Below are 27023 nucleotides of genomic sequence, written 5' to 3'. Positions count from 1 at the left end.
AAGACCTAAATGTTCCTTATGTAACCGATCTAGCCCGAACCCGATATTATTCCTTCCATAATAAACTCCCTAACCACCCAAACCCACTCGTTTCTAACCTTGCTTCCACTTCCATTCCTGGCAATCCTCCGAGGCGCCTGAAAAGAAGATGGCCTCGTGACCTTATATTGTAAACTGTTTATAGAGTTCTACTACTGGGTAGTCTCTCTACATCCTGTATCATATCATTATGTCATTATGATCAAATTTATAATAATATATAATAATAAAATACTGGTTGTATTTTTTTATACAGTTGTAAATATCAACAAATATATAAAAAAAAAAAAGATTCATATTTTAATTTATTCTATTTTAAGTGATGTTCAATTAACTTTTTTAGTGGTAATAGTAGTTGGAAGTTTTTAAAATATGGAGCCTCAAATGAAAAATCAATTTCCTGTAGCTTCTGTGATAGCCGCCATTTTTATTCCCCCTTACGGTGGTTGGCCTAGTCATCAATTTTGACCCTAAATTGTTCCTGGCCTGTAAACACTGGCAGTTCCCAGATACAATGGTTCCCACCATTATTAGTATTATTTTTTTACCCCACAATCATTAGTATTATGGCTAATGGTCGATGTTAGTATTGCTTGTAATGTATTCATTCATTCTCTCATTCCTCTGTACAAAACCAGTTTGTAAGCATTTATAAAATATTTCTAATGGATACTAATATAAAATGTAACGGTTATATTAACCATGTAAGGCCCACTAGACCGAACTGGTATTAAATAAATAAATAAAAAAATAAATAATCGATATTATATTCATATTAAGGACCAATTTTTTTGTTTTCAAACCAAAAATAACGGAGTTATTACCTATCGAAGCCGAAATTTACATTCCTTTGTCATTATTATATTAACACTCTACAAATAAATTAGATTCATGATATTTGCTAATAAAATATATCGTCATAACAATCAACTCTGCTGCTCCCATATAGCTAGAGATTCCAGCCTTAGGAAGGATAGGAAGCTTATTATATTTATAGCATATTATGTATTTTATAATAAAATGTGTGGAAGTAATGTTTTTTTGGTTATAATTTTTTTTCAATTCTATTATTAGTTTTTTTCATATACAACAGCCGACCATTAGAATCACAATAATTATAATATGTTAATGAACGATTATTATAATCACATATTAGAGAAAATTAATATCACTAAATGTAATTTATTTCGCATGAAATTATGAAGCGTAATAAAATATGAATTTTTATTTGTGCAATCTCTTCGAACTCTTTTTGTTCACACATCAGATTCTTCTTTACCAGAAGACCAGCCTCTGTAAAGTTGTCCTGGTTGATGATTAGTCAAAACATTAGTTGAATATTGTTGAATATTTGGGACATCTTACTATTAGCACCAAACACTTTAAAACTGTCAGCCATTGCTCATTCCCTTAGATTATCTTGTCCGTTGCAAATTGATATTGGCTCTCTTGTTTGTTAATTATTTCCTTCATTTAGTCATTTAATGGAGCTATCAGAAATCAGTAGATTATTGTAAAATATAAAGTAAGGCCAGTTGAAAATGAAAAGTAATTTTCAGTGAGAAATAGAATTTGTATTAAGTATAACATTCGATATTCAAAATAATGCTGTACAAAACACTCGTTTTAACTATATAAACACAATTTTTTTTCTTTACTAGACTAATATAATATATACAAATATATGTACAATATAATATACAATTTCCCTATTCTTGGCATGGGCCATTTTAAGGCGGGTCATGAAGTCCGCTGTATCCAGAGGTTTCTTGCCTTCAGTGGCGTAGCGTAGTCCTTAAGTCTTCCAATGATCACTATAGGATTTGGAAAAGAGGGGGTTCGAACTACAGAGTGAGTACGTTATCCAATGGGACTGTGCCTTGCCACCTCCTAGGTTTTTAAATTTTACTAATAGATTATACAATTTTCGAAGAATTGATTTTAAAAATTTATGAAAATCAATTATTGAAGTAATTAACATTTTTTATTAGACTGATAAAAATTAAAATTCCTTTATTAATGTTTGGAATGTTTTTTTTTCTCATAAAAGAACTAAGGAAGAATCTCAGATCAATATTTACAATAATTATGAGAAAATTATGTTCCTGATTGAATCCTGAAAAAGTTATTTCAAATCTAATCCGACATTGACCAAAAGAACTCGGATTATGACATTTTTTAAAAATTGTATTAATTAATCTACACCTATTTAATCTAAATATTTGACAACCAATGGATTAAGTGTGAAAATGAACAATACAGCTATCATATGGCAGGTACAAGGAAGAAAAAATCCCAGCTTTATCTCTTCTGTGCCATTATATACAAGAAAAATTACTGATCTCTTATTCACGACATTTTCAGTCTCCTTTTGATGTGAGGCATGCCGGTAGTGGCCGTTCTTATTACAAATGAGTCTTTATGTCCTTGCAGGATCGTAAATATGTTCTATCGTATAAAAATTATGTAATAGGTTCGTGTCATTCGACTTCTTTAATTGCGCCTTCATTCCATTCCTGCGTTTCTGTGGTTCCAAAAAACAGAAAACATGTATTGCCGAAAGTCAAAATACCAGCTGCAAGCAGAAACACTATTCTCCATTGGTTAACATCGCTCTGTAAAGAAATAAAGAGTAACTTTAATAAATTCATTCGAATAAGTATTAATATATATTTCAAAGATTATGCAGACCATAGAAAGAAGATAATATATATGAAAAAAAAATTATTTCATATTTTATGTACATTAAAAGTGAATATTAAAAAGGTATAAATATTTAATCGAAAATGTATGAGAATTAATCAAATAGTATAAGAGTATAAAGTTTACTTGCAGTGATATTTTGTTTTCTATCAACAAGCCAAACCCATAAAACATCCGCTACATTATTAAAATTTATTAACACAAAATTGATTAATTTAACTTTTTGACAGATTATCCATAAATTCTTTTATAAAGGAGGAGGGTCAGAAGAACTTGAAGAGAAGAAGGAAAAGAAAGAGACAGAAGTAATAACATCAATCCAAGATAATATAGTAATGAAATGCAAAATGGTTTGGTTAATGAGAGAAGGTGGTATAAAAATGGTGATGTAGATTCTATCTTGACAAGTCATGTTTTTTTTTTTTAATTGAAGAATTATAATCGTTAAAATTAAGACAATTATTTCCAGGCTGAAGACCTAGAACAACTCTTGTCTGATGTAAAAGTAGACTAACAGGGATACAGCGTGGGCCTACAACCCCATTTCCGTGTGTACCAAAGTAAAGAGTCTTGGATCAATAGGAAAATTTAGTGTCCGTAAGTACGCTGAATGTAGTTAAAGAATAAATTTTAACGCAGACTTTGCCTCATACAGGAGAATAGGAGAGGAAAAGAGTGGGACATATAAAGGAGTATCGTGGGACTTAAATATATTATTGGTAATAATGCTTACATTATCTTTAATTAAGTAAGTTGAAATGAGTGGTCCAAATATAGAAGCGAAGTTGGCTATTGAATTGGTGAAGGAGTATAGAATTCCAGCGAAATTTGGAGAAAGGTCGATATGATTTGTCTGGAATCCCAAGTTACTTGCAATAGCCGCTCCACTCCCAGCTGTGATAAGGGTAACTGCAATGGTTGGATCTTCAGTATATGCCAGAAAAATCAAAGTAAAGGCAGTCCCATACATTCCTGTAAATAGAAATAAAAGATATATCAATTGGATATTTGGTGCATGGAAAGTTAAAGAAATATTTTTTAAGAGCTGTTGTAAGAAATTATTGTATCCAACTTGTTGATTTGTCTTTTACCTACTGATTGCTGAAATTCATATAGTTGGATAATGAATAATTTCATTGAATCATGACATTCCTTTTTTTAGATAAAAAAAGATATTTTTACTTAAAAGTTTCTGTTAATCTATAATAGAATACCGTTTGGCTGTTTGGGACCTACATGAAGAAGTCACACTACTAGTCAGTCATGCTATTCCATTTTCTTAATTTACTACATATTTAAATAAAATAAGGCAATTAGAGGCATTTTTTGGTGCTCAGAACGTTTGGCTGTGTAACAATATCATTAGGCATTGTAATGTCTTCAGTTCCTCCTTGTGTTATAAACTTGGCAAAACCAGAGGAACACATAAATGAAAAAATAATCCAAAAACAACCAAAATCCGAAATTGGCCTATTTACCTAGTTTTCTACGGCAGGTTTTCATCTTTCCTGATGGCAAAAAACCTCCCACCATAGCTACTTAGAAACTAATAATGCTTTATTTGTAAGGAGCCAGGTCGTGTATGACTGGTTCCCTAGTATGTGAAACTGAGAATGAAATTCAAGAACCACAATTTAATAAAACAGAAGGGCCGTTTGTACTCAAGCGAGTTAAGGCGTTAAATTTGATTGACTCTTTACTGCACCGGCATGGGGGAGGGGAGGTCGACATTTATTTCTGTGGTGGTCCCAGGAAATGAATACTTGGCCCCCAACCATGGTTAGAATTGGGTGATAATCTATAGATAACCCCCTGTATGTTAGAAATGACTAGGAAGGGGGTCAATAATGTAACATTATCATCTTCGGAGTTTTCTGATGGTGTTTTATCTACCACAGAGCTAACTCAAAGTAAATGGCAATCTTTGTTTAATGAAAGCCCAATGAGTAAATTAAAAATTATTAAAAAGGATGTCAAGCTCTGGGGTACCTCCAGTCGCAAATGCCGTAGAGAGGAAGTTGTACTGACCAGGCTGAGAATAGGTCACACGAGGCTCACTCACTCCTATCTTATTTCAAAAGAAACACCTCCGAACTGCCAGTATTGCAACAATAAACCATATTTTCCAACAATGCCCATATTTCACACTATACCTCAATAGCTTAGGACTAAACCCAGACATTTCAAAAACTCTCGGAGACGATGATAGAACAATAGAATTAGTGTTTCAGTTTCTAAAATCACAACATTTACTAAAAAAAATATAATATTGAACGAAAGAAAAAAAATAAATAATCAAATTAAAAATTAAATAAAATTAAACGAATATAAGCAAAATTAAATGAAATATAAATGGCGTTGATGACCAATGAATTTGGGCGCCACTAAACAAAAATTCACATTCTCCATCGGTGACACCTACTGAATCTGCTAATAAAAATTAAAGAAATTAAAAAAGACTGATATTAATTCAAAAATTAATCTAGCAAACATACGACAATAAATAGAAGATAATAGGAGTACTTGCACCGATTTTGTTTGATAATATGATAAAATTGATCGAATTATTGACTCAGGCGAAAGCATCATATAGATCAACAAGAAACGAATTCATTGATGATACTGAGAGCCTTTGGGATATACTGGTAGATGCAAAAGGGCTTCTGACAGATTATCGTTTGGATCGGTTGGCCAGTATGTAGGAGAATTGGGACAAAGAATGATCTTGAGATATTAAAGAAATTATTAAAAAAAAATTAACTGGTTTTGGATGACATCCATTCACCTCGTGGTAATTACACATGATTACAAAAAAAAATATTTAAAAAATAAATATTACTATTGGAAAATGGTTTTAAATGAAAACAATATGAGAACTGTGACAGGACAAACTTTAGGAGCAGAATAGAAATTCAAGTGCTGGAAAGTGTCTACATACCTATACTATTCCACATTCGTTTCATATATATAGGTCGCATAAGGGTTCTTATTTTCATAGATACTAGCGCAAACACAAAGCTCAACAACAGACTGGTCAATGGAGAAAGAGCCGACAGGAAACCGTTCTGAAAAGTACATATTTTTAATATTCTTATATAATTGTATGGTGTAAAAGTATTTTATAAAATAACAAAAATATCACAAATATATACAACGACCTTCTCATTTCCAATACGTTTTTTAATAATAACACTGTTAATTTAAATCCTCCTCATTTAATAGTTTTAATGTATTACAAGTATGTAATTATTTTATGACCTTAAGCTGGGATCACACTATGTAACAAAACAGTTGTTTTATGACAATTTTTCAACTTTTCGTTATAGCACAAGTCAGTTTTATAACTCTTTAATGAAAATAACAAAGAAACTTTATTTTATCGGAAAATTGCCACAGGATGAGGTAGTTATCATCAATTCTCATAATGAAGGGGACAGCGTAGAGAAGAGTCGTTTCTTGGAGGATGGCAAGTGTGATCACAATAATGTGAATAGCAAGACCGTAAGATGGTTAGATGAGAACCGTTCACTGAATGTTATCACTCTTCTTGGTATTGGTTCTTGACTACTCCTACCTCCTTCTCTGTATCCCCGTTCTTTGTTATATTGATTTGATCATTATTTTCTTTTATCTAAGTGTATTATTTTTAAATTTGAAATATAAATATATGTCAATGTAATTTAATATAATTACTATATAATCCATATATGTATATTTTTTTTACTTTTTTCTTTTTCAACTCACTCAACCAAGGATTGCATCTTAGGCGTCATGTTTTGTTTTTTTAAATCATAGTGTGTACTCGGTTTAATACCTATTTAATTGTTTCAACAGATGGAATTTTTTTGAACTAATATGTGAGTGAATAGATATTTAATATTTTACTTACTCTCTCAACTTCAAAATGTAAGACACCATTCATGTAAGTGGGCGTAAGACTACTTAGAGTCCAAAACCCCCAGGAATTACACCAATGTGTTACTGTCAGCATTATCATTGGTACTGAAGTCAAAATTTTTTTCCATGGAACTGCTAACTTCCTCATTTTCTGATAAGAAGAATCAAAAATATAAAATTAATTTAGTCCAACTAGTGTTTGGTTAAAAAGGCTTAAGTAATAATTTTTGCGAAAATATTTTTAAGTTTTCTTGACATTAAGTTTGTCATACATTACCTCACTACGATTTTCTCCTAAACTCTTGTTCATGAATTCTAGTTCCTCTTTTGAAATTCCTTTGTGCTCACTTGGACTGCATTTACCAAAATAAAGTAATGCTACACCGACAACAGCTCCAAGTATTCCTTTAACATGAACAGCGCCAATGAAATTCCAATATTATCAGTTTATTGACATTCAGTGAATACTCATTTATTCATAGAGGAACTTACGTATTATGGTGGTTTTTCATTGTCCTAAGTGACAGACAAATATTCTTTAGTGATAGGAAGGACAGTTCTGGACACACTGTGGACGTACTTGCTATTTAACACACTAAAGAATATTTGTCTAGCACGTGCCGTGTCGTATCGGGTGATATAAAAGAACTTTTACCCGTTTAACTGTATGCGTTATTGCTTATAGTTATGACCCACACTGTTACCACTGTTACCTTTATGTGATTATTAATTTTTTTTTACTTTAAATTATTTTATTTTAAATAAAAATTAATATTTTGAATAAATGCAAAAGCAAAGTAGGTTCTACTCAATTGCAGTGTCCCAGGTGGAAACTTTTGAGGGTTTTGTTTATTCTTTTCTATAGAATGCCATGGAACACAATCAACAGCAAAGGGCTAAAACTGCAGCCTTGTCGAATCCCTAGTTTTTTTTTTCATATTCTTTGAAATGATCATTTCTTGTTCTTATGACGTTTCCTTAACAATTTTATAAGGCATCAACAGCTGGTATCAGGAATGTCTAGATTGTATCCTATACCTAGATTGTTTTCTTTCAAGGCTTTAATAATATCTTGATTCCTTACTTTTCCAAGATCAATATGATGTAAGTATAATGGACAGTTTATCTGAAGCACATAAACTAGCCGAGAGATCCCCTGAGTTAAACTAAGATTTGGACAGAAAGATAACGACAAGCACTGACCAATTTATGTATCGAAGGAGTTATTTAATGTATAGATATTATTTGGTTCCATCGGATTCTAAAACTCTTAATTCGCTAATCGTTTTTATTTGTAATACTTGGAAGAATAGAAAGGAAATAGATCAATTAGAAAAAACTAAGAAAAATTAACAAATCGAGTCATATACTCTAAAAAAAAATATTGCAAAGGGTGTCATATCTTCACAAAAACAAAAATAAGAGCAGATAATGTTTCCTCACCTGAACTATAAAATATTGAAGGCCAGTCAAATTGCGCTGCTATGATGCCGGATGAAATCAAAGCCACAAAAGTTCCAAACGCCGTTCCTTAATGCAATAATAAATTAATATATTCAGAAATAAATAGTTTAATATAGATTTTAATAAATAATACATGAGAAGTAAAGTTACTATACCGTTAAACACTAAGGGACTCAATACAGATTTCTCTTGAGGAACCGCCCACATTGATAATAAATTGTTTATATTAGGATAGACTCCACCCTGGAAATATATACACATAATATAACCTTAAAATAGAATTTGAGAGTTTTATTTTATCTATCATTGAATACCTACCTGAGTAATTCCCATGAGTACCCTAACAACAATGATACCCACAGCTCCAAAGTGGATAGCGGCCAATGGTATAGCCAACGATAGGATTGCTGATATTATAACGCAGATAGATAGTACTCTCACGGCATTAGTTTTTCGGCCCAAATTGCCCAAGATAGTTTGCAGTGTTCCATATCCCCAAAAAAAACTGCTCAGGACAAGAGCTTTCTCCGCTGGACCCAGAGGTATCCTCTGTGGGCAATATTTAACAATTACAAAAGTTAATAGATATCAATATTTGATTAAATATTATTAATTTATAATTAAATAAAAATATGTTCAGGTTTGTGTTTTATTTTTCTAAATCAATCAAAAGTATAGGCCTATTGTATTTCTGGCTTAAAGTTCTGTATTTATGACAAAAATATAAAAATTGTATAATTTATTAAAACATTTCTTTTAATGGTATTTATTGTGTAATTGGTTAAACCACATTTAATATTTAGATGGAAGAAAGACAGGAGGGTAAGAGTTGTAGAGAAACTTGTGATATTGGCATTCACTGAACGTTTTATTTAGTAATCAAAAGTACAACATATATAAAATAAGAACTTGGTGCAATGTATAGTGGAATAAATATATATCTTGCTGTGGGTATATATTTATTTATTGATATTTACAACTGTATTTAAACATATATATACAACAAATAAATTTAATGTGAGTTATGTTACAATGACATGATACAGTCTTATGGAAAATCATGATAGATATTGATAGAACCATTATAATAATTTTATTTAAATCTTTTTCTATTATTTCATCAAAATTTATTATTGTGAAAACTGTCAGTCTATATTAAAAATTGGTGATCCATCATAATCGATAATTCCATCGATTATGCTGGATCACCAATTATATGATTAATTCGATTTTTAATATAGGTAATTCGATTTTGATGAAGTGTTTAGGATTGTGCGGGTGAGTACCCGATTGTATTCAATTCTGTCAACTTAAGCTATTGATTTTAATAAAATAGGCTTCTTAATGCAGCGTTAACCTAAATTTTAAGAAAAATTGTTGATTAGTGTTGGCATAATCAAGTATGGTTACAAATTCCATATTCGACGAAAAATTATTTTCGTTGTTATACCTATATTTTGAAAATAGATCTTCCGATTTAGCTTCTTTATTTTTTTTTTTAATCATTTATTTATTGTTATTTACAACTGTATAACATATATACATCTAGTAAATTTGTTGTAGGTGAGATAGTGACATGATACAAACATGAGAATCTACCCATTGATAGAACTCCAATAACATTTCTAGAGGAGAAGATCCCGAGGCCATCATCTTTTCAGACGCCTAGGAGGATTATTAGGTAATGAAGGAGAAGCCAGGTTAGAAACAAGTGAATTTGGGTGGTTGGAAAGTTTTCCATGGAAGGAATGGTATCTAGTTTTGGCCAAATCGGCAACATATGGGACATTGAGGTCATGATGGATGACTTGATTTGTGACAAAGTAAGGAGCGTTAAGGATTTCACAAAGGATTTTGGACTGTAAAGATTGGATTCGGGAGGAATTCGATAGTTTAGTCCAGTTTAGGAATTAGATGGGTAGCCCCAAAAGCTCAACTCCGTATGTCCAGATAGACCTTATAATAGTCATGTAGATCAGTTTTTTGTAATGGATTGGCAATTTAGACCATTTGTCTAGTAAATGTTGTAATAGTCGAAATCGACGAGCAGTTTCCTGTCTTTTCAGTCTTGTATGAGGATTCCATGTCAGTTTGTCCTAAGTAACGGATCTGTTCGACAGGAATAAGTGGGATAATAAGGATCCTTATTAAAGGATACTGTTGAGCAAGAGGTCATTGGTTTACGACGAAGGGTAAATTCGATTTGGTGGGATTTGTTGGAATTAATTTTAATCCTCCAATTTTGGCACCATTCTTCAAGGGCGGTGATGTAAGGATTGGAGGGTTTGGGATACAATGTAAGGATCATTGTTCACTGACAATAGACGTATATCATCGGCATACGTGTCAGCTGTGAAAACTGTATAAAGGATAGGACCAGGGATACTACCCTGAGGTACACCAGCAGACTGAAGGAATAGGGATGAATAAGCGCCGTTGTAATTTACTTGAAATAATCTGTCGGAGAGATAAGAATGGATAATGAGGAAGTATGCAAGGGTAGGAATTTACGGATCTTGTATAGCAGTCCTGGGTGCCAAAATCGATCAAAATCCGATTTAGCTTAAAATTGGGAATTGGTGTAAACATATTCTAGTATTTATTTTATTAACTACTTTAGCAAAAATGCTTTCATACTGTTTTTCGTCTTTTTAACAAATCAAAGCACTTCGAAATTAAGCAAACTAAGGATGAAATTCAAAACACAATCGGGCCGTTTCGTGGATTAACAATTTAAAAACCCCTTGGTATTGAAACAAAATTTTTAAACTAAAGATACTTTAGCGTGCTGAATCTAAATTTACCATCCCTTCTTATCTAAACAGTTCTATTCGGGATACCGTACGATTTAATAGTTACCGTCACAAATGATGCTAACTTTTTTAAGATTCTGATTGGTTTAATACAGTTGTTTAGGGTGAATTTTAGGGGTTTAATAATAATTTTTAGTGATTGAAGATTATCTGCGATATTCTTAAGCCGCGATGTCGATTCTTAACACTAGGCAACCGCTACACTAACACTAGATTTAGTTCTAATTTTACAATAACTGGTCGTTGGTGGCTGGCAAGAATCTGAATATAAAATGTGAAAATCATGGATTTATCATAGCTCCTTCGTTCAACAGGTGTCAAAAAAATAAATTATGTGATGAGGCATGAAACCATCGTGGTGTCACTGGATAAGAAAGTATTAATAAACTTTATTAATGTTTGAAATGAAGTAAACTTGCACCGATAACGCAAACACATTTCTTGTCTCGTTATCTATTCCACTTAAAGTAATATGAAATATTAAATTCAGCTTTATTAAAAATTTGAAATCGGTCAAGGCTGTTTGTTGCTCAAATAGACAAATCATCATGTCATTGAGGAGGTGTGGTGGGAAAAATAAAGATTTAAGTGAAAGTAAATTCAAGCGAATTTTCGATTATTTTGATAAAATTCATTTGTAACATCATCCTTTGCAAATTTTTTGTTTTTAATTATGTGTTCAGAGACGGAATTTATGCGATAAGGATTTTTGGGCTGACGTATTAATCACTCCGATCCTTAAAACTTCCATTAAATGTTGGTCGCGACGGTGATAAGCCAACTCGATATTAATTTAACTGATTAACTCACAAGGATTTTCAGAAGCTCTAAAATCGCAAGTGCCACTTTATATCATCAATTTTACACCATTTTCTTATCCTTTGCTCGAAAACAACTTGCCAGAAATGACAAGTAACAAAAATGAATGCTGAAGCATATAATAAAGTCCTAGAAGAGGAGTAACGAAAAACGTACAAATAAATTAATGTTATAAATAAAAGTTTATCTGTTTCCATCGAGGTTATTAGTCTGGAAGAAAAATTTATGAAAATTGGCCTCCCTTATGAAAGTTAGCAATGGAAGCATTCTATTAGTGTTTATGTTATCACCATGATTATGTAGTTAATCAATTTTAATGGTAACAGGTCTCTGTTTCATAGTAGGGGTATTTATGATGTCTTGTTAAATGTAAAATGTTTTACCATGTTAAATGTTATAAGTATAGGATTTTGAGCAGTCCTATTTAAGGTCATATTAAATGTTAAATGCATAAGAACTCCTACCGGAATTTTTGAACAACTTGTTATAACCTTTCCTTCCAAAACTTCATGTTATTGTTTACTTCCAAGTTTTGATTAAAGCAATTTATTGCAACATGCCTAAATTGAGTGAAAAGTAGAAGTTGTGTGAAGGTTTGGCTTCTGAATGCCTTGTTGATCTTCTATCTTTTGAGGAAGAGAATCAAGATGAGCTAATTGACAGCTGTGATTACATTATTATTATTATTGTCATATATTGCTTTATTAGTTATAAAAACATCCAAAACAATACTACCACAATCAAAACACAAACTACGGGCAAGTAACCTAGCACAACAAACAAATGGTGACGAGCTCAGCTGGTCTGTTGCGTGACGTCGTTCTCCATTTAACAGACTCTCAACCATGTTATTTGTTATGTCGTTTAAGCATGGTAAAAGATGGAAATATTTCTCCATTTATCATGAGTTTTTCCATTTAACACTAGCATGCATACTACAAAGTACCAGCGCTAATGCTTTTGATTTCATACTGGGGACGACTATTAGATTCTACTGAAATGAGAAAGATAAGTTTTGTAATTTATTTTGAATTGATATTTAAAACACGCAAAACCGAAATATTTAGAAAATTATACATTAGAAACGTGATGAAACTCAAGAATTCAATTCAAAATATGAAAAGTAATTTGAAACACTTCAAGAATAGGGTTCTTAAGCTTGATAAGCTATGATGTGAAAAAACATCCTTGTTTATCAAGAGTCCATTAGATTGATTAACACAATGACGTCAATAATAAATCAACAAATTTAAATATTTTACACTTATATTATAGTTTGTATTTTAATAACATACATATTTATGAAGATAGATTTTTGTTTGTGATTATATATACAATAATTTATCTATATTGTACTAACTCAATAATATTTTTTCAGCAAATATTTGAAAATGTTTTGGAGCAATAACTTGAAATACTTGAACGAATCACAAGTATCACATAAGTGAAAGGAATTTACAAACATTTAATCCTCTCACATTGATATTGGGAAAAGTGCCCCTCCCAACAATGATGCTCTTCGAAGAAAATTATAATTCCAATCAAAACAATTGAGGCATTCGATTTATTTTGTTATAAAGATAACATTGTTATAATTTGTTTAAACCCTTTACTTGGTCAAACAGGGGGAGGTAGTTTGTCCTACAGGTCATGAGCAGTGCGGGAGGGTCATGTTTTCATTCCGTGGGGCCACCAAGAAATATAAGTCGATTTGAGTCGGCGCTGCGGGACGTTCGAGGTTGTTTTGTGTGATGCCTCAACTCCCCCTGAGAGAGATTGCACTCTGCAGTTTGCCCCTTAGCGCTTCGTAAGTAGTAGAGGCAAGTACAATATGCTCGGAAGTCTCCGTTGCCCCAACTAGGGCAGAGGGGTTCAATTTTCTTAGCATGCTTTTCACGCCTACCAGAGGGACATACCGAATGATGGTCCAACATACCACCCACAAACTGATTCATATCTTTAGCTAATTTATCCCTTCTCTCCGAGGTCCTAAGCTGAAGGTGTCTTCTTCTAATTAATCATAAATAGTGCAAGTATCATTTTGTGTGAGCGAGTTGTTCCAAACTGATCTCTAGAAAGAACGAATTCGCCCATCATGGTAAACCTGTTAAGAAGTAAGGTCACCATCAATTATTAGATCATTAAAGATATTGAAAGAAATCAGGATTTTTCCTTCCATATTCACCATCCAAGGATATTTATTCAATAATATTCAAAAAGGGTGAATATTATTTTATGAAAATTCGGAAACTCATTTCTTTTAACAATGCGCGCTGCGTTTTTTAAATAATATCTTCTTAATTGGAAAAAGGTGAATGTGTAAACGACTCCCTATCTGGAATCCCAGGACGAGAGCCACAAAAGAGTAAGCAGTAAATAAGAATTAATTCACTGAGGAACATTATCGGCCCTGCACAATCCATCCCCCTTATTATCCATACGACTACAGGCAGAAAGAACTGGAGTCCCTCAAAGAGAAACGAGAAAAGAATCCCATCCTCCTTTATGAATACACCCTCAGAAACGGTTGTGGCTGCTGGAAAAAATGCCAGTTTGTTTGGAGTGTTGTTGCTGCTTTTTCACACTAGCATTCGAAGAACCTATAGGTACTGACTGCAAAAAAAAAAAAATTGGAATAACTTCAGGCTTGCAATTACCTCTATACGTCCTCCGTCTTGCTATAGATTCATTTAGTAATAAATAATAAATAATACGTAGTGAAATAGAGACTTTTATACTACATCGAAGGTCATCCTGGTACACTTTAAATTAGTTTCATAAGCCATAGAACTCGATTTCCTGCTACTTTTTTGGATCAACAGTTCGACTTTTGAACAATAGAACAATATCATAAAAGCAAGGTGAATTGAGAAGTGCACCAGAACTTTATCTTGAGGATCACTATTTTTTCTCTCATAATTCGCGGTTTTTAAGGTTTGCACCCTACAATCCTTCCAGATTGAAATAGAAGTTTACCAATTTCTGAATAGGTGGTAGAGATTCCTTCTTGAAATATCAACTTCATCCCCTGTGTCTTTTATGGGGGGTTCTCAAGTATATTCTAAGATTTCCCGGACAAAAATTAACGGAAAATAAAGTCTTAAGGTCTTCTCTGCTGCTTAAGATTTTTTTTTCGCTCTCGTATAATCAATTTTTATATAAATCAGCTTAGGACAGAAGAGATAATTTTTATTAGATAAAAAAATTGGCTGAATAATATTTTATTAAAAACAAAATGAATAAAAAATCAGTGAAAAATTATCTAAGTAAATCCTTATACAATTTATACTAATCCCTTTAGTTTCATTGGAAACCATTTAATTTCAAGTTTATTATATTTTTTTTATCTTATCTAAGTTCATTTGTTTTTTAATCTTAATTTGTAACACTTGATTGTGAGACATCTGTTAACAATCGACATTTAATTTTAAGGTTTTTAAACAACTCTTACGAATGTGATAAATTGGTTGTTTTTATTTATCAAGCCACTTAATTTTGAACAAAGGTTTCCATATTAAAAAGTGAAATTCATGTTCAGAATGCATTGCGTTTTTGTTGTTTTTGTGCCGTTTATTATAAAATATCTCCTACTTCGCATTTTCAACCAACTTCAGTCTTGAAAATTTTCGCTTGGAAAGTTAATATTTTGTGTTGGAAGAAGATAGTTTACCGTATGAAGTAGGTAGATTGTTGGAAGGTATTCTGGGTGGCGGTCAATAACGATACCAATCAGACAGCCTTGCAAATTGGGACGAAACGTTGATTAACAATAAATATTTTTTCTACTATTTATCGACCGCCACCCGGACTATCTTCCTACAATTTAATATTTTGTGGATCATACATTGCTTATAAATATTGTATTTTTAAAAAAAACTTTAATTTTACCTTGTAGTTGGACGTAGTCATTGCCACTACAGCCAGTGTAAGATTCAACCGCAACGTATACACCACTGAGACGCATGTAAAATAAAGAAAAATCTGTGTGTGTCGTGCTCCCCAGCCTGTAACAATATAAAATAATACATAGACCGCTAAAAACTAATTACATAACAAACAGGAAAACCTATAAGCATATATATTAGAGAATTAGAAAATTAGTGTTCATTATATCAGTAAAATTTATTAAATTTAATATAGATATTAATGAGACTATTTTCTATACTTTTTTAATGTTATTTAAAACTATATGCTATTCATAAATAAAATAAACTTCATTGTATAAAAATATATATACAACTAGTAAATATGACGTGAGTTATATTACAATGGTATTATTTAGTCTTATGGAGAATCTACCCATTGATAGAGCTCCAATAACAAGGCCATCTTTATTTCAAACCCCTAGAAGGATTATCAGGTAGTGAAGAAGAAGGATGATTTCAAACAAGCGGTTTTAGGAGTTTATCATAAAAAGATTGATTTCTGGTTTTGGCTAAAACGGCAACATACAGAATATTGAGGTCCTTATGAATGATTTAAATTGTGACAAAGTAAGGAGCTATAAAAATTTTGAGATTTTGACTTTTAAGGATTATATACAATAGTAATTCGATGGTTTTAGTGAAGCCACAAAGCTTAACTTCATAAGTCCTATTAAGTCTTATTACCGCCAAGTAAAGGAGTCTTTTTAAATTATTTGGAAGTTTAGATAGTTTTTCTAATAAGTAATGCAATAGTCAGAATCTAAGAGAATTTTCCTTTCATTTCAGTCTTGTATGAGGATTCCAAGTTAGTGGTTTGTCCAGATGTAGTCCTAGGTAATGGATCTGTTCGACAGGAATGAGTGGAGCATTATCAAAAGTCGCCGTAGGGGAAGAAGTCTCAGGTTTTCGACGAAGGGTAGAAGTGATTTGATGGGAATTATTGGAAATTATTTTCATCCTCCATCATTCTTCAAGGGTTGCAAGTAGCTCACAGTGTCTATACTAAATTTAAAATAATTTTCGTTGAAGATTGAAATAATTAATATTGGACATATTGGTAGATCCATTAAGGGACCCATCCCCTCCCCAAGAAAAGCAGAATTCCAAATCAAAGGAGGCTAAACCTACAATGTTCGTTTACTAATCCCATTTGACATCGTAGATTGCGATTTGTATTGCACGTAAAGCAATAAAACTCTGGTTTTTATCGGCCTCAGGTGCAAAATATTAGAAAGTTGAAACAATATAGAGCCTTATAATGATTTTTTTTTTCTCTCCCAAAGACAGTTCCCAAAGAAAGTTCTGAATCTACTTCAGGTACGTTTTTATTACGGATACCAGTATTTATCTGAAAAAAATAACAAAATTTCCCATACTTTGTTCCAACTTTCCTTAAAGTTCTTATGATTTTTTTTTTGTTTTTATTTATATTTTATAAGTTATTAAAAATTTATACAGAGTACTTATATATAACAAAAATGCGTTTATAATGTTAAAATACCCAAAATAGAGGTTAAATTTCAATTATAAAGTGGAAAGGGAAAAAAAGGAAATTTACGATAAATGCATCCTTTTCCTTAAGGAAAAGTTCCATGAGGGCTTCGCAGAAAGAGACTTCAACGTGAGTGGCCTCAGATTCGGAGCTCGTGGAACAGGTTTATAGTACATGAAAATGAACCATCTAACTCAATTTGATGAAAATATAAATAAAAACTCAATAAATAATAAAAAAAGCCATTCAGCCCCGTCGGGTTCATTTAAAATGCATATTTTAAGTAACAACTGAATTTGCCGTTTTTAATAAGTAAAACTAACCTTTAGCCAAGTTACACCAATTGAGTCAATAAATCAATTTGATGTAACACCAGAGATTGTGGTTACACAAAGTTGAGAAATATAATTCGTAATGAATACCGAATACTTGAATAAAACAAATATTCGTGTAGTTTTCATTTTCTGTCGGCTTTGAAACCAAATAATGTTGATAAGCACGCAGTGGTTATTAAATTTATATTTGTCAAATAAATAACCTTTATTTTATATTTTATGTGCTGACAAACAAATATTAAATCCTCACAATTTCTATTGATCAGTAGATCATATATCTCAACTAGGTATAAAGAATCCACAGGATTGTAATACATTGGGAAAATCGACCAAACCACCTCACTAATTTTACTAATATTTATTTATTACTATTTGATCTTGGAGATATTAAGCCATTATATCGAAAATTTTAGTTATTTGATTGAAATTGTAATGGCGGACTGTATCTTCTTATTAATATAAAATATCACTTGGAAAATATTAATGTCTACTATTGACAGGCTATCATCAAATTTTCAAATATCATAATTAATTCATCAATGTAAACTTTTACAGATTTTTTCATGATTTAAATAGTGAGGTTAGTTGCGGACCATTCCAAAAAAGATAGTGCCAATGAAAAAAAAAAATTGAATTCTATGTATATATTAATGTTTATTAGTAAATAATATGTACATATATAATATATCAAGCAAAACTTTAACGAAATGTGAAGGTACTATTGAAAAATTCCAAAGCAATCCCTGAAAATAACTAACCTCTCAAATACTATAAAATAACTAACCAGTTTAAAAATATGTTTATAAGTTTATGTTTTCTTATTTTGTAATTCAAGACATGTTGTTGATAGTGAAGATAAGAAATAAGTGGTTGTTAAATTTCTATAATTATACTTTTAGATACCAAATGCATTAACTAGGTCTATCAGATTCTATATAAACAAGCAAACAAAAAATGAATAATCCTCTTCAACTTTATTTTTGTTTACTAGATAGGGCTGTCACTAGTGTCCTTGAATAGCAACCCATTTATTGCAACTGGGTCAACTGGAAATCCTTGGGTTTGTAATAAATGACGCTGGCGTAATTTATAACCAAGAAATAACGTTAAAATACTATTGGAAAATTTCAACAGTCTCTCAAGTAGCAGTAAATTACTATCCAGTCTATGGTCCACTATTTCAAGCATCAAAAATATTAAATCAAATGAATGCAGTCATAAGATCGCATCTTAAACCAACAGTATAAAAAAAACTTCCCAAATAGAAAAAGCAGGCAAATCAATCAAGATAGTTAAAACAAACTACATTTACCTATAGGTAAAGAACATTGGGGAAAATATAATAATCCTTTAAGATTAAATTAAAACTAAACATAAGAGTATAGAAAACATGAACAAATTATACCTATACCTAACTGCGACTCAATTAAATTAATTTTTTTCATTTATATTTTCACTTACTTATATACATTGGGGGGGGGGGGGGGGCCCCGGTATGAGAGTGCATGTCTACCAACCCTAAGGTTACGAGTTCGACCCCGGCCCCATCCGGAATTTTTACAAGCATAAAATAATACAAAACTTACTCGCAGCCTCCCCCCGGGCATTTGTGATGCCCGTTAGCCAATGGGTGGCACTCACAAGAAATAGGCGTGGGAGTGACGAACCCACCCTACGAAAAACCACGTTGTCAAGAAACGCGCGATGTATTTCCTAATACATTGCGCGAGGACTTAGAGCTACATGGTCTGTCGCCCATATAATAATAATAATATATATAAAATATATAGTAAGAGGAAGTATTGTGGTTGTGAAAAATTTTGAATTCGAGTTTTCGACTGAAATACACGTTTTGAGGATTTCTAAGTCGAAATGGATAAGTCTTGTAAATTGGTCTCTATGTGTTTGTGTGTGTCAACAGACTAGCTCCAAATCAACAAAAAAAAAAATGAAATTACATATTTTTGACAGCAACGTTTTCGATATAATCGATTTTTCAGTTTTTCGGTTTTCTACAAATCGGCTCATACAATTTTGATTAAGCTTATAATAGCTAGGTGTTATCCTCATTGAAATTGTCTGGTGGGTCTTAAATAATGGTTTTTTCAAAACATTCCGGTAAAGTATCTTTAATTTTGTGTATTTAAAAAGGTATAAAGAGTTAGCAATAATAATCAATGAATAAAATGTTTAACAAATTTTATGAATAAATTAAAAAGAAAATTTGAAAAATAGAAACATGTGATACGAACAGGAAAAGCCGATCTTTCCCGATTGTATTACGACTTCTTTATCTTTTGTTGAACTGTTGTATTCTTGGCAGGAACGAAATTAATATTCCTTATTATCGCCTCAATGAGCCCTTAAATATGAATTTTTATGGCAACGGAAAAATATAAATTTATTGTTCATAATTTTCGCCTTCCCTCGTCTTTAGATGTTTTTTTTTGGAAATCACAAAAATAGCGAAAACTTCCACACAAATCCACCAATCTGTGCTCCTGGTGTTTACTGTATTGATATTTACTTAGATATCATACTATCCCTCAAGAAAGTGATTTTAAATGTGCCATCTCAAAATAGTATGCATCAAAAATGGCGTTCCTGATGCATTTGGGGTCAGGGCGAATTTATTTTTTATAGGCCAAACCAAACAAAAAATTAATGTTCTTATTTTAATATTTACATTTTTTTTTCAATAAAGTTAAAAAAAAATTATTTGTCTAATTAATTCAAGTTGTACAATACTCGTGGATAAATAAGTGGACAGGTTCTATTGACCTTGGAAATTTTCTCACAGAATGTTTAGCAAAATTTTCATCTTATTAATATTCAAAAAACTGAAACAAAATCAATAATTTGTCTTTAAACATAACGTTATACAAACTATTAAATTAGAAATCTATATTTTATTTTAGATGAATAAATTTGCGGTCTTTTGGAATACAATTAACCGCTGAGCACTGATTACGAGTTCTTTTGTTAAGTAATCAAGTGCTTTAATACTATAATCATAAAAATTTTGTTGTTTTTCAAATATTATATAATGCCAATTGAGTTGTTTTCATTATTATATTATAATAATTCATGAGTATTCTGTATTTATTATTTTTTGCAGAACCTTTTTAAAATAAACTTTAATATTTTAAATAATGTAAACGGAAGGTCGTCAATAAAATCTTAATTGTAAAATAGAATAAATTTAGTTTTTATGAATAAATTATATTGTAAATTTTTAAAAATGTTTACCAATAATTTATTTGTATACTTTAATCAGTTTTACCTTCATGATAATACATTTTGTATAAGAAGCATTATTACTGAAAAAAATATATATGACATATTTTCTCCTAAAATTACAAAACACATGTAAGAGAGACCTGGTAACTAACTACCTTAGCATGCTAGAAAGAAAACTTGGCAGTTGGGCATGAATAGCATTATATAGTTATCACTGCGACGGGATAGGACACTGTAGACACCGTGACCAGCGGTTGAGGTGGTACCTTAGTAATTTCAAGTTAGAAATAAAGCATATTTCGTGGCGAGCCCACGTAGTGAATCTCGGACTTTCTCGCTCTGGCTGGAATAGGTTGTTATTGTTTGTACTTGTTTAAAGACATAAAACCATTCGGTCATCAACGCCTGTAGATCGTTATAATTTTGAAGTTACACACACACATTTACTCATGCACACATATACATTATTCCAATGTAAAAAATCAATAAATAAATAAATCGAAGAAGAGTTATAATATAGAAACATTGCACTTTTTAAAATATAAACACCAATATGACTTAAGTTTCCTCGTCTGTGAGAGCTTCAGATTAATTTAGGGTTAGTCCAATTTTATTTATTGTTGGTAAATATTGAGGTAATTCTTCAGAAATATGTTTAATCGTGATAATGGACTGTGAATATTGACACATTGGCAGCGGCAGCTGTCTGCAGAGGTGTGAGTGCGCGAGGACAGTATGGCCTACTCTTATGCTGGTTAGACCACCTTCCTCCCTGCGGCTGCTACGGTAGGATGTCGACCATGGTTTTACTACTCTTTTGATTTCTTTTAATTTACTTCGAGAGCTTTCATTCCTCGTGGCCTTTCATTTTTATTTTAAGAGGTCTACTGAGTTCTGATGGGGTAATACCGGGGATGACTCGGCCAGGAAGCGTTTCTCTCTGGCAGCATAGTCTGAGAGCTTGTTGGCAACAATGCCAATGTGACTTGGAACTCATATGAAATTTATTGATTTACCTTGACCAGATTTTAAGAGGAAAGATTGGATTCTTATGATGATTAGATGCTTCGGGTACATGTATCTCAAATTTTTCAGAGCTCAATGAATCTGGAATTATTATAATTTTCTTTTGATTTATTGAAAGACTAAAATGGAGGGCTGATGCTATCACGTTGAGTTCGGTGGTAAATATTGAGTAGGTTGTTGATCTGTAGGATCTAAGGCAGCCTCTGCGCGCACACCTAGTGTATGGTTTAGAACAGTGGTTTCCAAACTTTTGTTGGCGGCGGGACTCTTTTGATACTAGTAAGAAAATGCTGGAGCCCATTTGGTATCAGTAGGAAAATAGCGGGAACCCTACATTATCATTTGATAGAAATAACGTGTTAAATGCCGTATTTTCAGCAAAAGCTAAGAAAGGTTAGGCACCTACACAAAAAATGTGCTAAATTGAAGAAAATCTTAGATAATAAAAGTTCAAAACTGCCTTGACGTTAAATGACCCATTCCTAAATTATTTCGTGGAACTCCAGTGTTCCTTGAAACCCCAGAAGGAAACGATTGGTTTAGAGGGCTGGACCAATTGACTGGAATATATATTGATGTGATCTAATGCAATACATTTTGTTAAAAATTGATGTGTGTTGTATATGTCGTCACCCGATTAAATCTCAATCAAGAGAGCCACGCTGAATGAACGTAAATGGATTAATAGATGAAAATCGCACCTGGCTGCACTTGGGTATGACTAATATTTGTCAATCTGTACCGTCCCTTCAAAATAAATTTGGTTTCTGAAAATACGCTCGGTTACTCCTAGTCAACTTTTACCAATTTTTTTCCTTTATTTTAAGTGTCTATTAAAATCCTACTTTATTTTTTCGAAATTACTCTTGGGACTGTCCAAGAATTATTAACTCGATATTTTGTCTGATTTTTCTTTATCAAAGAATATTCAAAAGAAAGTGATGCAAAAAAAATTACGAAAAACACCATCATTTATGGTTCATTTTAATTTAATTGATAGAACTCTTAGTTATTTCATAAAGTTTGTGTAGACTCCTCAAGAGTAGTAGAGTAAGAAATAAAAATTTTGTACTAACTAAGCTGAATTTAATTGTCTCATTTTTGGGCTGTTTTTAACGTTCCCATTCGATTTCGTTAACTGCATTTGCACTTTTATATATAATACAATTCTTATCATTTATTTATTCTATTATAGCAAAACATATCCATGTAGTCTCAACAATGCTTCGTCATCAAGGACAATCTCTTAAATAATAGTTTTTATTACACACGTATTATTGATAATTCTAAAAACATCATTAGAACATATCTAAAAAAAAAATCTTCATTTTACAAAAAAAGCTTTTATCAGCCATTGGGGGTAGAGCCGCCATCTTGGTGTCCGAACGTTCCTACAGTCAGTACTTATTCAGCTGTTGCAACATGAGGCACGTGCGTTCTACATTTTGCTTTGTAGTGCGGTTTGTGCTTCGGTTTAGTTGGCTCGAAAGAACAAGCCAATTGAAATTTATTGTCAGTTTTATAGTGTTCATGGGTAAGGAATAATGAGTGAAAGCCGAGTGAGGCAATGGTGCATTGATTTTTAAAATGGCCGTACCAGTGTTCACGACGAGGACCGCAGTGGTAGTCCTATCCTTGTGACTGATGACCTGGCAATGCACATCAATGACAAAATTCGTGAAAACCGTCGTTTTACGATTACAGAACTGTCGGAACGTTTTCTCCAAATTTCACGGAGTTTGATGCATCAAATTGTGGTGGAGAAGCTTGGTTACCACAAATTTTGTGCTCGGTGGGTTCCGAAAATCCTAACGAAAGAACATAAGGTTGCTGGCTGCAGCACTGACCTTTCTCCAAGAATAAAGCTCAAACTGTAATGCAGTTCTGGATCGTATCTTAAGCGGGTACGAGAATTGGGTGAAGCATGTCAACTGTGAAACAAAACAGCAGTCGATGGAATGGGCGCGCACACATTCTCCCAAGAAACCATGAAGTGTTTGCAAACGCTGTCAGCAAGAAAGGGTCCTGGCTACTGCGTTTTGGGACTCCAATGGAGTGCTTATCGTTGATTTTCTGGAACGTAGAGCAACAATGAACTAAGAAAAGTATTGTAAAACACTAAAAAAGTTACGGCGTGCCATAAAAAATAAGCGTCGGGGAAAACTTAGTACTTTGTTTTTTAACGACAACGCACGTGCACACTCGGCCAATCGTACCCGGGCACTCGTTTTGGATGGGAGGTGTTTGACCATCCACCATACAGCCTAGATTAATCGCTCGGCGCCAACCATCACTTCCCAGCGATAAAAAAATATCTTGGTAAACAACGCTTTGATACTAACGCCGAAGTGCATGCCGGTGTAAACCAGTAGTTGAAATCGCAGGAAGCAGATTTCTACAGAGAGAGTAATGAAAAACTTGTGCTACGGCATAATCACCATTCAAATGTCTCAATATGAATGGCGATTATGTAGAAAAATAGCTTAACTAATAAATAAAGTAATAAACTTTGAGTGTTTCAATTTGTAAATTGTTTATTTCAGAACGTCGTTAGTTTTTGGGCAGCCCTCGTATTTTGTTATAATTAAATACTTTTTTTTTTTAATTCAACCAAAAACCTCGGTGTTACAATAACCAAAAGGAAAGTCAATGCGGACGCTCAACCAGTATCGTGGTTACAGACCGGATCAACCCTACATCTTAGTTTATTTGAAAAGTTAAAATGAAGACGAGCCTTTCTCAGCTTTCTGTATTGTTCGAAACAAGTAAAATATTTTACACAGTACGGTTACATTTACAGGGCACCAAGACTGGTCTCTCTGGAAAAGTTATGAAAACCGAGATATCTCTGAACTAGTTCCCTACTTCCATGTGCCTTCCTGGATCACTGACTGACAATGAAAAGGATATTGGCTGTGTGAAAAACTGGTGTTTTCATGTAATATCACAATACTGACTTTTTATAATGTGAATTAATCTGTTATTGTAACTGAGAATATCTATTATCTTTTTTAATTAGTTTACAATTTATTTAAGTATACTGTTGATGGTAGAATGATGCAAGAGATAGGGAACTATGGGCATATTACCTTGTGGTTATTAATGAGCAAAGATAGAAATATCGTGCAGTTGTATCTTTTAAATTGTTAGCTGTAAATTCAGAAAAAAATACACAGAAAATGATATTATGAAAAGAAATTATATTGACACCAGTTTTAAATTGCAGTGAAAATATGTAAACTAAAAATAGTATAGTTTACATATTTTCACTGCAATAAAAAAAAAACTAAATAAAAATAGATTTTTTTTTTCTTTATTATTCATTTTAGCACATTTCGAGGTATTAACGTTTTTTGCATGTTTTGAGGTTATTCATGTTTCAAAGGTTTTTACTGCCCGAAAATCGGGTCATTACTACTAAGTATTAGTAATTACTACTAGGTCATAGGGTATTTAATATAGGTCATTTTATGTTGTCTATATAAAATATAAACTATTGTTTTATTATTGTCTCAGTTTATAAAAATAACTAAGCAAAACGGTCTTTACTACAAAGCAGGTAATAGGGAAATTAATATATGAATTAGTAAAGTATTTTATGTAGCTTATATTAATTATTAAATATTTTTATAAAATTGATATCTTGCTAAAAAATCTTTCTTTAAATGTGTAAATCCATTTGTTTTGTTTCAATATTTGTAGCAAGTAAGAAAAAAAATTATTAACTAGGAAAGAAAAGTAATTTATGACAAAGTTAAAGTAGGATACTTTATTTAGTCTATATAAACTAAAAATTATTGATTTATTTATTCATCGATTACGTTTATAAATATAACTAAGTAAAACTAAGTTTTTTAATTGATAGTTCATTTTTCGAATATTTGTAGTACATTTTTTGCATGTTTTGAGGTTATTACTTCATGTTTCAAAGGTTTTTACTGCCCGAAAATCGGGTCTTTACTACTAAGTATTAGTAATTACTACTAGGTCATAGGGTAATTAATGTAGGTCATTTTATGTAGTCTATATAAAATATAAACTATTGTTTTATTTTTATCATATATTATGTTTATAAAAATAACTAAGCAAAACGGTCTTTACTACAAAGTAGGTAATAGGGAAATTAATATATGAATTAGTAAAGTATTTTATGTGATATTTTATGTAGCTTATATTAATTATTAAATATTTTTATAAAATTGAAATCTTTCTTTAAATGTGTAAATCCATTTTTTTTTTTCAATTTTTGTAGCAAGTAAGAAAAAAAAATTATTAACTAGGAAAAAAAAGTAATTTATGACAATATTAAAGTATACTTTATGTAGTCTATATAAACTAAAAATTATTGATTTATTTTTTCATAGATTACGTTTATAAATATAACTAAGTAAAACTAAGTTTTTTAATTCATAGTTCATTTTTCGAATATTTGTAGTACATTTTTTGTATGTTGTGAGGTCATTATTTCATGTTTCAAAGGTTTTTACGGCACGAAATCTGGTCTTTACTAATAAGCAGCACTCCAGATTTGTTTATTAAATGAAATAAAACTAATAATATAATAAAACTAACTATTGTGTGTGTATTAGTAATATTGAACCCAAGTATAACATTTCCGATATTGGGGCGTTTTATCTGAATATTTTATGTTTGTTAATATTTCGACATACCACTTTCCCACTTCGGCAGTTGATTACTAGGCTCCTTCTCCATTTCGATATTGGCCACCGACTATTCGCAATTACGATAGAAGTACCTTTATTAATTCCTTATCTCTTTCCCGTGCCAATAGATTAAAAGGTCCCTATCACCATATCATTGGTATATACAGTAAGAAAGGAAAACCTTTTGACCTTATGTGAATTTCAGTCCCGGTCATGTGATTTTAGTAGTTGAAACTTGTTTCCTTACTTGAATTTCATAATCCATCGAACTTTCACGATTTTTTAATACTATATATTCTATTCATAACAGAATTCTTACCATTATTCAATATGCATTGTCTTCATTTCTTTTCTTTACCTTCTTCATTTTCGACAAAATGACGAAGCACCTTTATTATTCCATTTATTAAATTAATGAATCAGAGCAGTTTTCTTGCCACCTCTTTTTCATTATAAAGTACAGTGTAATATTATTCAGTCTTTTAGTTTGTAATTGATACAATTTGTGCAGCCAATCTTCACTTTTTAAATCAATACCGTAAAAGTATATTAATTTGTGCCAGATTTCGGACCTTATTCTAATATTATGCATTTTTGATTCGCTT

The 27023-nt window shown here is 31.7% G+C and overlaps 1 protein-coding gene across 1 annotated transcript; it reads right to left on the bottom strand.

Moving 5' to 3' along the window:
- Positions 1–1591: 1591 nt before the first annotated feature.
- LOC106686405 (putative inorganic phosphate cotransporter) lies at positions 1592–26481 on the bottom strand. The gene is made up of 10 exons (XM_014429698.2): positions 26425–26481; positions 15624–15739; positions 8422–8652; positions 8259–8346; positions 8083–8169; positions 6917–7044; positions 6632–6790; positions 5681–5807; positions 3476–3714; positions 1592–2654 (listed from the first exon to the last, which is right to left on the bottom strand). Exons 1-10 carry the CDS (start codon positions 26465–26467, stop codon positions 2520–2522), a joined length of 1353 nt encoding a protein of 450 aa, XP_014285184.1. The 5' UTR covers positions 26468–26481; the 3' UTR covers positions 1592–2519.
- Between the last annotated feature and the right edge of the window lie 542 nt (positions 26482–27023).

This window comes from Halyomorpha halys, unplaced genomic scaffold (assembly GCF_000696795.3).
Source record: "Halyomorpha halys isolate HHAL.00 unplaced genomic scaffold, Hhal_1.1 Scaffold815.1, whole genome shotgun sequence".
NCBI classification, from domain to species: domain Eukaryota; kingdom Metazoa; phylum Arthropoda; class Insecta; order Hemiptera; family Pentatomidae; genus Halyomorpha; species Halyomorpha halys.
The sequence above is the reverse complement of the archived record's forward strand: the minus strand, read 5'-3'. Positions and strand labels throughout refer to the sequence as shown.

Bases quoted from the DNA above. Each gene is read 5' to 3' on its own strand.
- LOC106686405 (XM_014429698.2), bottom strand. From the start codon at position 26,467: ATGGAGAAGGAGCCTAGTAATCAACTGCCGAAGTGGGAAAGTG. The intron at 15,740-26,424 runs GTATGTCGAAAT...ATATTGTTACAG, and splicing joins ACTGCCGAAGTGGGAAAGTG to GCTGGGGAGCACGACACACA. The intron at 6,791-6,916 runs GTAATGTATGAC...TCTTCTTATCAG, and splicing joins TAGGAGAAAATCGTAGTGAG to AAAATGAGGAAGTTAGCAGT.